The sequence below is a fragment of the Battus philenor genome, unplaced genomic scaffold (genome assembly GCF_028537555.1).
Source record: "Battus philenor isolate CCGP_79_NKW_IND1 unplaced genomic scaffold, ilBatPhil1.0.hap1 SCAF_5, whole genome shotgun sequence".
Lineage (NCBI taxonomy): Eukaryota > Metazoa > Arthropoda > Insecta > Lepidoptera > Papilionidae > Battus > Battus philenor.
This window is the reverse complement of record NW_027181715.1, coordinates 8654035-8666721: the sequence shown is the minus strand read 5'-3', so window position 1 is coordinate 8666721 and position 12687 is coordinate 8654035. Positions and strand designations below refer to the sequence as shown.

Sequence of the window (12687 nt, the reverse complement as noted above, 5' to 3'; positions counted from 1 at the left end):
GACATTTTAATTAATTTGAAAAAAGGCAATCCTTTGATTATCTTTATGACTATCTATGTTATTTGTGACAGAATTAACACTCAGTCATGTTGATTACATGTATAATTTATTTGAGAAAAACAGTGAGTACGTAGACATACACTAAAAGTATTTATTAAAATTTTTTATTCTTAAAAAAGAAAAAGAGTAGTGTATAAATCATATCTAAGTTTTTTCTTATAAGTACTATGGAATTCATATTTTTTATGATATTCAAAGTAAAGAAGTGATCAAAATGTTGGAATGACCACTGTTTGACTTATTTGTTAGAAAAAGGCAAAAATCTTACAGAAATATGACTTTACCAGCTTTACTCCTGGTAATTAAAAAAATAAAAAATATATTAAATATTATAGTCATTTTAAAATAAAGATTTCAGGCTTATAACATATTTTAATTTTTATAAAAAATGGTCTGAGTAAAGTAGATATTTCAAATTATATGTATTTGTTCGGTTTTTATGTAAGTGCAATAAATATCCACTAAAACTTATTTCCCGACGAAAACGTCATTCAAAATTCAGTACACTTTTTCACAGATAATAAAAAATGTTTTGTGTTATTTATGTATATTAGTGACAAAATACTCAATGAAACTAAAAGTTTTGTAGTGCCTAAGTATAAAATGCCGACGGCTATATTACTCGATGTATCTTTATCTATGACTCGGCCAGTGCCGACGTCGGATACAACAGAAAATATTACAAGACTTACAATTGCTTCAGCGGCTATTAATGCATTTTTAGATTACTTAACAATACACGCAAAACTAGAATATGTCGCTTTAGTAACATTTTCATCCACATACGAAGGTGATTTATAACTCTAACGAAATTAAATAAGTTTTTACATTTAAGCAAGTGCTCTTAAAAGGTACCAAAATATTTAAGACTGTGACCTTTTGGTACAATTTTTCTGAACTATTACTAACCTTTTTACTTAAAGAATCTATGTCTAATACTTTCCTAGGTTTCCTAAGTTCTTGCATTTTTTATAACATAAGATTATTAAAATTGTATCTGAAAATTAGTATAAAAATGTCATATAAATCTAACTTTATCCCTGGACATTGTGTAATTTTTATCAACACTTCTTAGCTATGACATGTGCCTTATTTTATTCCTTAATTTTCTGATAACAGTGACTGCACCATTTACCCGTGATTATGATAGTATTAAGTCAAAGTTAGCTCATTTAGAAGAAGGTGACAAAACATGCATTGAAGCTGCACTTTTAGGTGCCAATCAACTTATCCTTGGAGAATGGGGTTACCAAACACTTGTTCAAACAATTCTTGTAAGTATAGAAAACATAAGTAGATTTTTTTCTCATCAAAATATGCAATTGTTTTTTTTTTTATTTTTCAAGGTAACAGATGGAAGCTGTGGTGTTGGTGCTATAGGCCGAAATCGCATTATTCAAGCATTACCATTACCACCTCCATTTCCTTCAAAAATTCATGTTCTACCTATTGTATCACCACACGACTCATGTCTACAACATGGTAAAATTTATAAAAAGTATTTTATTAAATCTTACTTCAACTTGTTATTAATTATCATTTTTTTTGTTTAAGCTATGCCACTATATCAAAAAATTGTAGATTTAGCCAGTAACACCACAAATAATTCCACCGGGAGCATTAATAGAGGTGCAATATATTGTCCAGATCAACTTTCAGTCACAGGAGTGAGTCAAATTACTTTAACTATAATTTTCTATTATACTTCAGTTAAACCTTGAAAAAAATCTTTAGTATGAGTTTATTAATATTTATTACTTTATAAAACAGCACAAGCCTTATGAAACAGGCATTTTAATGTATAGAGTCAACCATACACAGTTGATATTCCTTCCACTCGCACTATGCATATTGCTAATACTTTAATAGTTCGAACAGTCAAGGAGTGCAACAGCCTATCCTATATATAACCTATAAAAGTTTAGAGAGTTATTATAGGTAAACTGACAATTATAATTGTAAACCAAGAACCAAATAAGCTGTAAAGAAATATTTTGTTTCATTAGACAAATACAATAATTTTTATTGATCATGAAATTATTTAATTTATTGATAACTACCTGTTGCTTGTCTTTCATCCCTAGTATTTTTGACCTTACAATTTGAAAAGAAAAAATAAGGAGAATTAACATTTTTTATGAATCATTTTAGGTTGTTACAGCAATGAATAAACTGTGTGAACAGCAATATCAAGAATTCTGGTGCACACTTAAATGTGGACAGTTAGAAACGAGAGTGCAATTGTTTCCTGCTCCACAGCCAGCATCCCATGAAGGCCTGGAGTCTACATATACCATCTCCAATCAAATACATGTTATTGGATTTTTACAACAACAAGATTTAGGTAAGGAGCAGTGTAATTTTTTTTTTTTCTAATTTTAAAGTTTCAAAATATTGATGCTTAAATTTCTATTTACTTCTAGGAACACCTATAGCAATAAGTAAGCATGTTATCATACCTCAAGCTCAATCTGGAAATAACACTACTAATAGAGAGAGCTTTGCTCCTAAAACCCCCACTAAGGTAAGTTAGCTAGGCTATATCTCACAACTCCATGTCAAAACAGCTATGTGAAATGTAGTAGTACTAATTTTTGCTACTTTTCCTGCCATATTATGACCGTATAATATCTCGTATTTTTTCATTCAGGAAGGATCCACCAACACTGAAACTACAACCACTGAAGAAGATTTATCAGATCCTAGCAAAGTGCCTAATTTTTGCGTACTGCTTCATGGTGCACTGAAGGTATTTTAATTTGTTCACCAAAATACAAGAATTGAACATAAGTTCTCAAGTTTAAACATTGAGAGAAAGAATAAAGTACATATTAAAAAAAAAGTTTTAAAAAGGAGCATTAAGTTATGTTAATTTTAAAAAGTATACATTTTTTTTAATAAATTGGAATAATGATGTTTTCGAAAATAACATTTTGGAGGAAGAATGCAGTTTTTAAACTAATAGATGTTGGGTAACAGTTATTTAGTGGTCTTTAAAAAAGGTAGCCCTCCCATTCTCTGTTTGCGTTCAATTGTCAGTCTGATTCAAGTAGAATCAGAATTTTTCAATCAGTATATATATACACGTGTGTGTGTGTGTATATGTGTGTGCGTGTGTGTGTATGTGTTTATATAAAACGCTATATATCAATAAACACTTCCTTCACATTGTCATCCTGGAATCATTTTTGATAAATTCAAACCTGTGAGGCAACAATTTATATTTTAGGTTGAAGGTATGGCAGCAATAGTACAGCTTGGTCCAGAATGGTGGGGCACTGTATCAGCATGGTGTGAAGCCTCGAGAGCAAGGCGGTCATGCCTGTTACTAGGTGTATTAAGACCTGGTGTAGCTGCCGCTCCATGGCTTGGTCCTCTGGACCAGCTTGGCCCTGCTGATGATTCTAGTACAGCAGGTAAATTGAAACATTGCCAATTAAACAAATAATCAATAAGTTTCTTTTTCTATACTGTATATGCACTATGTATAATTTATAGCGGTCAGTTGTGATGTTATAATTAGAATACCAGAAGAGCTCAATCTTGGTCAAAACTAGAATCTAAATTAGATTCCCCATAATGGCATCCTTCAAATTAAAATACAGCTACATGAATTCCAAATGTACCCTGATCTGAGAACTCAAATAAACTTGCGGTGTATAATAATAAAATTCATTGTTAGATGATTGGTCATCATGATAGTTTCAACTCTAATAGATTCAGGCGTTACTTTGCGGAAGACCATCCTAAGTTAGAAAAGGACCAATATATAGCTACCTCCGCTACGTAACAATAGTCTTGCAATACAGTGCACTGCCCGTCAGCAGTATGCATTTATCAGCAGGCTAGCGGGCAGTGCACTCTATTGCACGACTACTGCTACATAACAGAGGTGGCTATATTCTGGTCCTTTTCTTACATAGTTTCGCCTAAAAGGATGTACTTTGCTGAGTCCCGCACAGATTACTTATAGGAACAATAGGAAAAACCCTGCATCCAGCTTCTTAAAAAAGTTATTTAAGTAGTATAACAACATGAAATAAAGTGTATTTTTATTATGAAACCAATTCTTACATATTTTTATATTTGGTTACAGACGCCTTCCCTGTACGTTCATGGCGCTCATACAGCGGCGGCGGTTCAGGATGCGCATGGGCTCGTCCTCACGCTCTGCTTGCTGACGTACAAAAAGTATTAAGACACGCGCGAAAACTACCTGACAAAACCCAGCACCTCTACAAGGTGATACATACTTTTGTAAAAATGGTTTATATGTTGTTTATAAAATTTAAAACATGTATAATTTTCAATTAACTATCAATAATTTTTAGTATGAGTAACTGACTGTTAATTGGTTGAAACTAGAAATAACTAAAAATTAATAATTATGATTGTTTTTCCTAAAACCACACGTTTTAGTAAGACATATGTGTAAGCATTTGCTTATTAAATCATATGATAAATTGTAATTCAATTATATCAATTAAAATAATAATTAACAAAATATAAAATTTTACAGGAACTTAATAGACTTCGACGGGCTGCTATTTCGCTTGGGTTTTCGGAATTATTAACATGCGTGGGCAGCGCATTAGAGCGGGAGTGCGCATCTCTACCTAGCTCCGCTCCTCCAGAATGCGCGTTACAACTAGCACATGCGGCAGCTGCGCTTAGAGACCCAAGAACTGCTTTAGATATCAAGCATACTCTGCAGCCTCTAGCTACTAACTTTACCGTTACTTCTATGTCACATTAGTTTACAATAAATTATCACTAATGAGAAAGTTCAACCTTATTTTTCCGCCTCTAAAGATAGAGCACTGTTCTGGTGCGTTTAGTTGGGTAACAAGTTGGTTTATTCGCATGATGCAAAAGACCTTTTAACAATGGCATCCTTTTTCAACCTATTACATATTAAATATACCTTTAACAATGCTCAGTCATTCAAGAGAAGAGAGTAAGGTCATAGGGTGATAGCAAAAAATTACATATTTTGAAACGTAGATGAATATGAAAATTTTAATATATAGTAACAAGTTTTATGCCGTATACATTATTCAGTTAACCGTGAACCGAAACGATTTAGCTATCTTTAGTTCAAGCGTTATTTCATGTTTATTATAAACGTGTTTTTTACTACTTATAAATAATATTTGAGACCTTTTGTTATCTATGTACAAGGTTCCCTTTTATTTGAAATAAACAAATATTATCTGCCCTTAAACATAAAATGCTCAAAACGTTATACAAAATATTTTTTATATCTGGCCACACTTGTTTTGTCTGCCAATATTACGCTACAATGATTTGTTTAGTGTGCCTGAAATACTGTATATATAAAAACAAAAATTTATAAAGAAAAATGATTAAATAACCTCAAGAAATTGGAGAAAATATCTATTAATTAATCATAATTTATAATTCTTGAAATATTTAACAGAAATGTTGCGTAAATATATTCTAATATTTTGTTTATCTTGTTTTCCTTTCCTATCTACTTTAAGTGGAGATTTTGTTTTTGACGACACGGAAGCAATAATAAACAACAAAGATGTCGTTTCTGAAATCTGGACTAGCACGTTTTTTAATGACTTTTGGGGCACCAATATAAAAAGCAATTTGAGTCACAAGTCGTACCGGCCTCTCACAACATTGTCTTTCAGGTACTAAACATTGCCTTAAATTTAATAACTATATATATTATAAAAGTATTAAAAGTAATGTTTGTTCTAGGCTTAACTATATAACAAGTGGTGAAGCCCTTAATGCATTGCATTTTAAAATAACTAACTTATTTTGTCACAGTTTATGTTGTCTATTGCTATTATATGTGTATGAAGTAATGGTAAAAAGAGTTCAACTTTCTAATGATAGAATTCCTGACATCAGTCTTTTGGCGGCAGCATTATTTGCTGTGCATCCAATTCATGTGGAAGCTGTTTCTGGAATTGTTGGTAGAGCTGATATATTAGCTACTATTACATTTCTCTTGTCATTTATTAGCTATGATAAATCAATAAACAGTATTAAGCATTCTTATTTATTTTTATTAAGTACAGTAATTTTTGCTGGTATAGCAATGTTATGTAAGGAAAATGGAATCACAGCTTTGGTAAGTAAATGAAAATATTTCATTTAGTATTAAAAAATGTCAAGTATAATTATCCTGTTTAATTCCAAATTTTACAGTTATTGGTTGTCATAATTTATAAACAAAATAGATGTGATTAAAAAGAAAACTAATAGATTATCAAATGCTAGTACCAATTTAAATTTAGTTTATAAGTTTATTCTTTGTGCGAGTGAATCATTTAAAAGTTCTAATAGTATTATATAATTTCATGAATGCTTTGAAATTTCACTAGTGTAGATACAGTTATAGAACATTGTATGTACAAAAATTTTAATATTAATTGTAGATATAATCAAGGTTGATTATTTTTTGAAATTGTATTAAAACAAAGGTATTTAAAAGTTTTTTAACATGTGAATAATTATTTTTTATTTATTTTCAGGGATATTGTGTAATTTATGACATATGGCTGAAGTATTGTTACACAAAAAAGGAAAAACATTCTTCAAAGAAAACATTTTTCCTAGTTAACACTAAGCTTTGGAAAAGAATAGCAATAATTTTCTTTTCTGCTATTTCACTATTATATGCCAGATGGCTTATAATGGGTGGAATGAAACCAGAATTTAAGCCTATTGACAATCCAGCTGCATTTACTTCAAATATTTTCACTAAGGTGACTTGATTTTGCTACTATAAAACAAAAGTTACATTTACCCCTTAAAGTTATTAAAAACTAACTCTACATTATATTTTTATGGATATATAAATATTTTTTTAGCCAAATCTAGTTTATTGCTAAGAAAAATCTTTAGGAGGACTCAATGAGCTTCTTAAATATACTTAAAAGTTTATTTGTGATCAAGCAGTTGTAGTGTCATCTTACTCACTTATTTGTATCCACAGTTTTTCTGAACTAAAGAACTTTCATAACTGGCCAATATTAGGTAAATATGCATCTTTTGTCCAATTTTTGCTCCTTATATGGATTAACCAAAAAAAAAAAAAACCCATAAAAGCTGCAACGGTTGCCTGGCTATATGCATGCTTGAAACCTATTATAATCCAAGGAAATACCCAAACAGTATTTCAGTGAAAAAGATTAACAAAAATAATAATGTTTTACCGAACATAAATAAATATAAAAACTGTTGTTTTTATTAAACAGTCCAGATGCTAACTATATATATTTTCATTTTCAGGTTGCAATGTACAACTATATTTATTTTTTAAACTTCCTTATATTAATATGGCCACAATGGCTTTGTTATGATTGGTCAATGGGATGTTTACAACTTATTAAAGATTTGATTGATTATAGAATATTTTTTATAATCACATTTAATATATATGGCATATTACATTTACCGGAGATATTACATCAAAGTAATAGAGGACCTCTCAGCAGGTATATTTATGACATATCTTCTAATTAAGCATCTCTTAATGTTTGTACATAATACTTGAAAAACCAATGTACCATTATGTATTAAATGATCTTTGTAGTAACATACAATAGTTTTAGACATTAAGATTAGGCATTTTTATTTTTCACTTTCGAATTGTATTGGAAAGTTTTTGTAAAGGTAGCTGTTGTTAGCCAAGTGTTCATTACTACCATTTGTACAGATTTTGTGAGTTTAAACAAAATTTTTAATCTATTTTGGTAATCATGTGTCTCAAAGTTGCACTAAATCAATTGACGCAGTATAAACCTTGCCCTTGTGTATTAAATAATTAAATGAGCAATAAATCTTTTTGGTTGTTGTTGATAAACTAAGTAACTGGTTATTTTTTACATCATTATTTTTTAGAATAGACAATAAAATTATACAATAATTTTTTTTTCAGGCTTCTAATCTTAGCAGTTGGATTGCTCATTATACCATTTTTACCAGCCAGTAATATATTGTTCCCTGTTGGATTTGTCATTGCTGAAAGAGTCTTGTATTTGCCTTCAGCTGGATATAGCTTGCTTATTGCAATTGGTTTGAGAAAAATCTGCAGTAAATTAAATAGGAAAAAGAAGAAGGTCTATATGTATTTATAGTTATTAAATTTGACTATAAAAATGCATGTAACTTTGCATGACATTAATAATGAATTAGAAAAGCCTGTCATTTTCACTATTTCAATTATTCTACATTTACATTGATAACAATTCCTAGAAAACAGTTTTACAACTTTTCAAATCCTCCATTTTCAGGCAGCCATTGCAGTTTATGTGGTTTTAATTTTAATATATTCTTTAAGGAGTTGGGAAAGAGCTCTAGAATGGCAAAATGAATATAAGTTATTCATAAGTGGATTGTCTGTCTGTCCATTGAATGCTAAAATCCATTACAATGTAGCAAAGGTTGCAGATGCCAAACATAATTTCACCTGGGCACTCGCTGAATATAGAGAAGCTATTAGGTAAATATGAGTAGGTAAATATTTTTTTTCTCTTTGAAAGCTATTTTTGATAATTAAATAAAGATCTTAGTTTTCCAGTCCCATTCCTACCATTTTCTTTTTCTGTGTAATACAATATAACATTTAGCTCAGTTTTAAAATTCCATTTCATTATGGGACATGAAACAAAATAATTTTTTGGATAATAATTATTTTTTATTTGTAGATTGTATCCTGATTACTATCAAGCAATGAATAATTTGGCAAATTTACTTAAAAATCAAAGGAAATTTACTGAAGCAGAACTTTATCTTAGAAAGGCTATTAGCATAAAGTATGGATTTTGGTTTATCTTACACTATTAACTTACTACTGCTAGATAAACATTCACTAGTGGATATATTTATTTAATCATATTTTTATTCACTTGGCATCATTTATGATTATACTTGTGTATATCGTGAGAAGAATGCTAGAAGAGCCCAAACTATAATCAGATTGATCTAGATCGTCGGTTAGATGATGCCATTATAAGTGAGCTTAATTTGATATTCTATCAAATTGTTTTTAGATGAATATTATACATTCTTCTCACGAGGTTTATTAGTGACCACTATAAATGATTCAAAATGGACAATACAAAAGATACAAATAAAAAATATTGTCTCTCTATTTCAGAGAAGATTTTCCAGCCGCTTGGATGAATCTAGGTATTGTTCTCGCTCATACAAAACGTTACAAGGAATCTCAAAATGCTTATCACAATGCACTTAGCTATCGTCACAATTACCCAGATTGCTTGTACAACTTAGGAAATTTGGTAAGATTTAAACTGTAAAACTATATGTTTCTACAAACATATTCTTTTTATTTAATCCACACATACATACACATTCACATATCTTTAAAAAAATATAGAAACATAGTATGTACCTTTTTTTTCTTAAAGTGACTGGTTATATACATGTTCGTAGCTCTACTAGAAGTCTTCGTTTTAGCCATTTCGGTCTTTAAGAATAATAGAGATTCGTGGACATACCAGCGTTTCAGGCTATGGACACCCACTGCAAGGCTTAGGCCTCTCCCAAATATTGGGATTATACCAATCGCAGTGTGGTATGATGATATGCAGAGGACGCTGCTGCCCATTCCCTGGAAACTTGTTTATGAATGATAAGAAGTTTTTTTTACTAAATTATTTCAATTAAACAGGCGAAAACGTCACCATATATTTTATTTGGCTATTAACGTGGCCTGTCCATTTTTGAGTTGAGGGTCCTATGGGTAATTAAGATATGCTCTGAAAGTGCAAGGTTAACTTAAATTACCCAAATTTGGTTAAATAGTAATCTCACAGTACAAATAATAAAAAGAAAAACGCCATTAACAATACATATTTAGAACAATTTTTCAATAAGCCTCTTTCAGAAACAAAGTGAGCGTAAATGCTGTCAATTGTATTTGTTCATGTCCTTGTCCGATCCGTATGGCGTAGGCATGTACCAGTTGAAGTTAGTGAAGGTTTAGCTTCAGTTTTTGAATACGTATCTTAACAAACTTATGCAAAGACATTAATTTCCTTTTGTGTAAACACCATTGAACTATAATTAATTACAGCGACACGAGCGTCGACTATAGTCGACAGCCACAGGTGAATACACTCAGCCGGCTCATACCTATCGCGACACGCAGATAAGGATACGCATTACGTTCATATAATGTAAATATTAATTAGCTGTAATTGCAAAGCTAGGTTTAAATTTCTTGGTTGAAGTCAAAGTCTACTCTCGGCCGTGCACGTTCATATTACGGCCGTCTACTAAAGTTGACACTCGGCTGTGTGTGTGCTTTTGTGGCCGATAAGCACCGTACCGCATTTATTTAACAAGTTAATATTCATAATTAAAGTTATTTTGAATTTGTTTACAGTACTTGGAGGTAAATAATACGGAATTAGCTGCGGAAACTTGGCTCGCTGCAATAAATCTCAACCCAAAACACACTCATGCATGGAATAACTTAATAGCAATGTTTGACAACACAGGTAGTGTCCGCGATGTTTATTTCATAACTAAGAACTGTATTCAAAACTGTTAAACTTAAACCTTAAGTCCCGCTTTTATACCCTCTAAAGTTTCTAGAAATTTACATGAAATCTTGAAATACCAAAAACACCACTTTCAAGACTTGTAATCGAACGGCAAATTTTCGGCAGAATTTTCCACTAAAGTTCTATCTGCTTGATTATTCGGCTCTGTGAGGTTTTGAACGTTTTGAGGAATACGTACATAGCCTACCCTCAAGGTAAATCCCGTGAAAATAGTAATAAAATAATATCGCTTTTTATTAACAGGGCAAACTGAAAGAGCGTTACAAATAATACCTAAGGCGCTTAAAGAATTACCTAGTACTCCGTCTTTGTTATTTGTTATTGCAAATATATTCGGCAGAATAAACCGTTTTCAAGAAGCAGAAATGTACTTTAAAAAGGCAATTGAACTGTTCAAGGAAAAAGTTCAAGCTATCCACTATGCAAATCTTGGTAAGTACAGCATCTTTATAAATTAAAGGTTTATAGTACAACAGAGTATGGTCATGATATGTACTTCCTGTTAAGTTCAGGTCTATCGGCAATTAAACCCGTGACCTACGATTCCGAGTGGCAGTCCTTAGTCACTAGACTGCTAATCCGATATAGAAATGTTAATTTAAAAAAAAAATATCATAGTCAATTTCTACCTGTCAGATGCATACATGGCCAGTTAATTGCAATTATCTATATTAGCGACGTGCCTGTATCCAAATATAAAAACATGGTTTCCGCACTTATAATTTCAGTGAATAACACAATACCTGAAATGTTATCATAATTAATAAACAAAGTTATAAAGTTACGATTCAACAAACCAGTATCATAGGTACAACACAGCGTTAAAGATCTGATATCATCGTTTAAATTGGACATTTTCTCGGGTCGGACGGATGATAATTTATTTATGGTAACCACAAGCCTATCAATGCCACGTGGATGGGCCCTCCGCTAGGTAGATCATATAGTCAAGATCGAGGGAGGTCTCTGGATGCAGGCAACGCAAGACAGGTCATCGTGGCCGATTTTGGGAAGGCCTATGTTTTGCAGAAGCAGTGTCTATCGGCTGATATTACGATTTTTTTGTGTACTATTAAATTCGTTATGTACAATGGCCACCACAACTTGTTAGATACGATATCTCGTATGCCAATATGTAGGTAACAAACTAAATTTTCATATATCTGCCTTTTAAACAAATCTATTTTAAATCCGACAAAATAATTGTGACCTATAGTTTCATACTGTTATTCTTTACTTTAATGTGGTTTTCTATAACAACAAAAAGATATGGTATTTTTTACTTATATTTAACAAGATCTAGTATAAAATCTTATATACTGTATATTTATGTCAAACATTTAAAAGTTTCAAATTCTGTTCAATTATTTTGAAAAAATAAGTAAATATACAGAGAATTGTCTCTAGTGTAAAGTTAAAAAGTTATAATAAAACGGTAAAGTTTTGGCTATAATTAATTTGATATACAAAAGATTGTTCACGTTTATTTTATATTTATTAGGAGGCCCGTTTAATATTTTTTTCTGTAAAATCAGTTATTTATGTTTAGACATATGCTAGCATAATTATAGCCAGGGCTATGTACACTTGCAATAGGCAAACTGACATGATTTTGTACTTTTAAATTAAACTATTGTAAACTTATATAGAAGGCATGCCTGTTTTAAATTAATCAATAAATAATTGTATGTTTCAGGTGTTTTGTATCATCGTTGGAAGAAATATGATTTAGCTATTCAAATGTATGAACAAGCGCTAGTAATTGATCCTTTATTTAAAAGTGCTATAAAAAATCTTGCTTTACTACGAAAATAAATAAATAATTATTTTTATTCAACATCGCATTTTTTTCTGCTACATATTATATTTTAAACTTTTATTTACGATATTTGTCATATCTGTGCGTAGTCAGTTTGTGTATGTTAACATTAAAGATGTTGATATTAGTTTTTCTTGTCACTTCCTCATGACCGAGGGTCGTGGCCAAATATATGTTTCTATCTACCGTTTTTTTCCAAGCTGTTTAAAATGTGGTGAAAGTTTTAATTAG

The 12687-nt window shown here is 30.9% G+C and overlaps 2 protein-coding genes across 2 annotated transcripts; both read left to right on the top strand.

Moving 5' to 3' along the window:
• The first annotated feature begins 588 nt into the window (after positions 1–588).
• Positions 589–4850, top strand: IntS14 (integrator complex subunit 14). The gene is made up of 10 exons (XM_068772693.1): positions 589–850; positions 1180–1334; positions 1407–1542; positions 1615–1727; positions 2212–2404; positions 2484–2584; positions 2711–2809; positions 3290–3476; positions 4157–4302; positions 4580–4850. Exons 1-10 carry the CDS (start codon positions 604–606, stop codon positions 4814–4816), a joined length of 1614 nt encoding a protein of 537 aa, XP_068628794.1. The 5' UTR covers positions 589–603; the 3' UTR covers positions 4817–4850.
• Positions 4851–5374: 524 nt separating this feature from the next.
• On the top strand, positions 5375–12452 carry LOC137929479 (protein O-mannosyl-transferase TMTC4-like). The gene is made up of 11 exons (XM_068772447.1): positions 5375–5723; positions 5794–6172; positions 6576–6809; positions 7336–7541; positions 7985–8165; positions 8340–8548; positions 8754–8861; positions 9206–9347; positions 10457–10571; positions 10881–11069; positions 12334–12452. Exons 1-11 carry the CDS (start codon positions 5503–5505, stop codon positions 12450–12452), a joined length of 2103 nt encoding a protein of 700 aa, XP_068628548.1. The 5' UTR covers positions 5375–5502.
• The last annotated feature ends 235 nt before the right edge of the window (positions 12453–12687 follow it).

Bases quoted from the DNA above. Each gene is read 5' to 3' on its own strand.
- LOC137929479 (XM_068772447.1), top strand. From the start codon at position 5,503: ATGTTGCGTAAATATATTCTAATATTTTGTTTATCTTGTTTTCCTTTC. The intron at 8,549-8,753 runs GTAAATATGAGT...TTTTATTTGTAG, and splicing joins GAATATAGAGAAGCTATTAG to ATTGTATCCTGATTACTATC. The intron at 9,348-10,456 runs GTAAGATTTAAA...ATTTGTTTACAG, and splicing joins TGTACAACTTAGGAAATTTG to TACTTGGAGGTAAATAATAC.
- IntS14 (XM_068772693.1), top strand. From the start codon at position 604: ATGTATATTAGTGACAAAATACTCAATGAAACTAAAAGTTTTGTAGTG. The intron at 2,585-2,710 runs GTAAGTTAGCTA...TTTTTCATTCAG, and splicing joins CTCCTAAAACCCCCACTAAG to GAAGGATCCACCAACACTGA. The intron at 2,810-3,289 runs GTATTTTAATTT...TTTATATTTTAG, and splicing joins TGCTTCATGGTGCACTGAAG to GTTGAAGGTATGGCAGCAAT.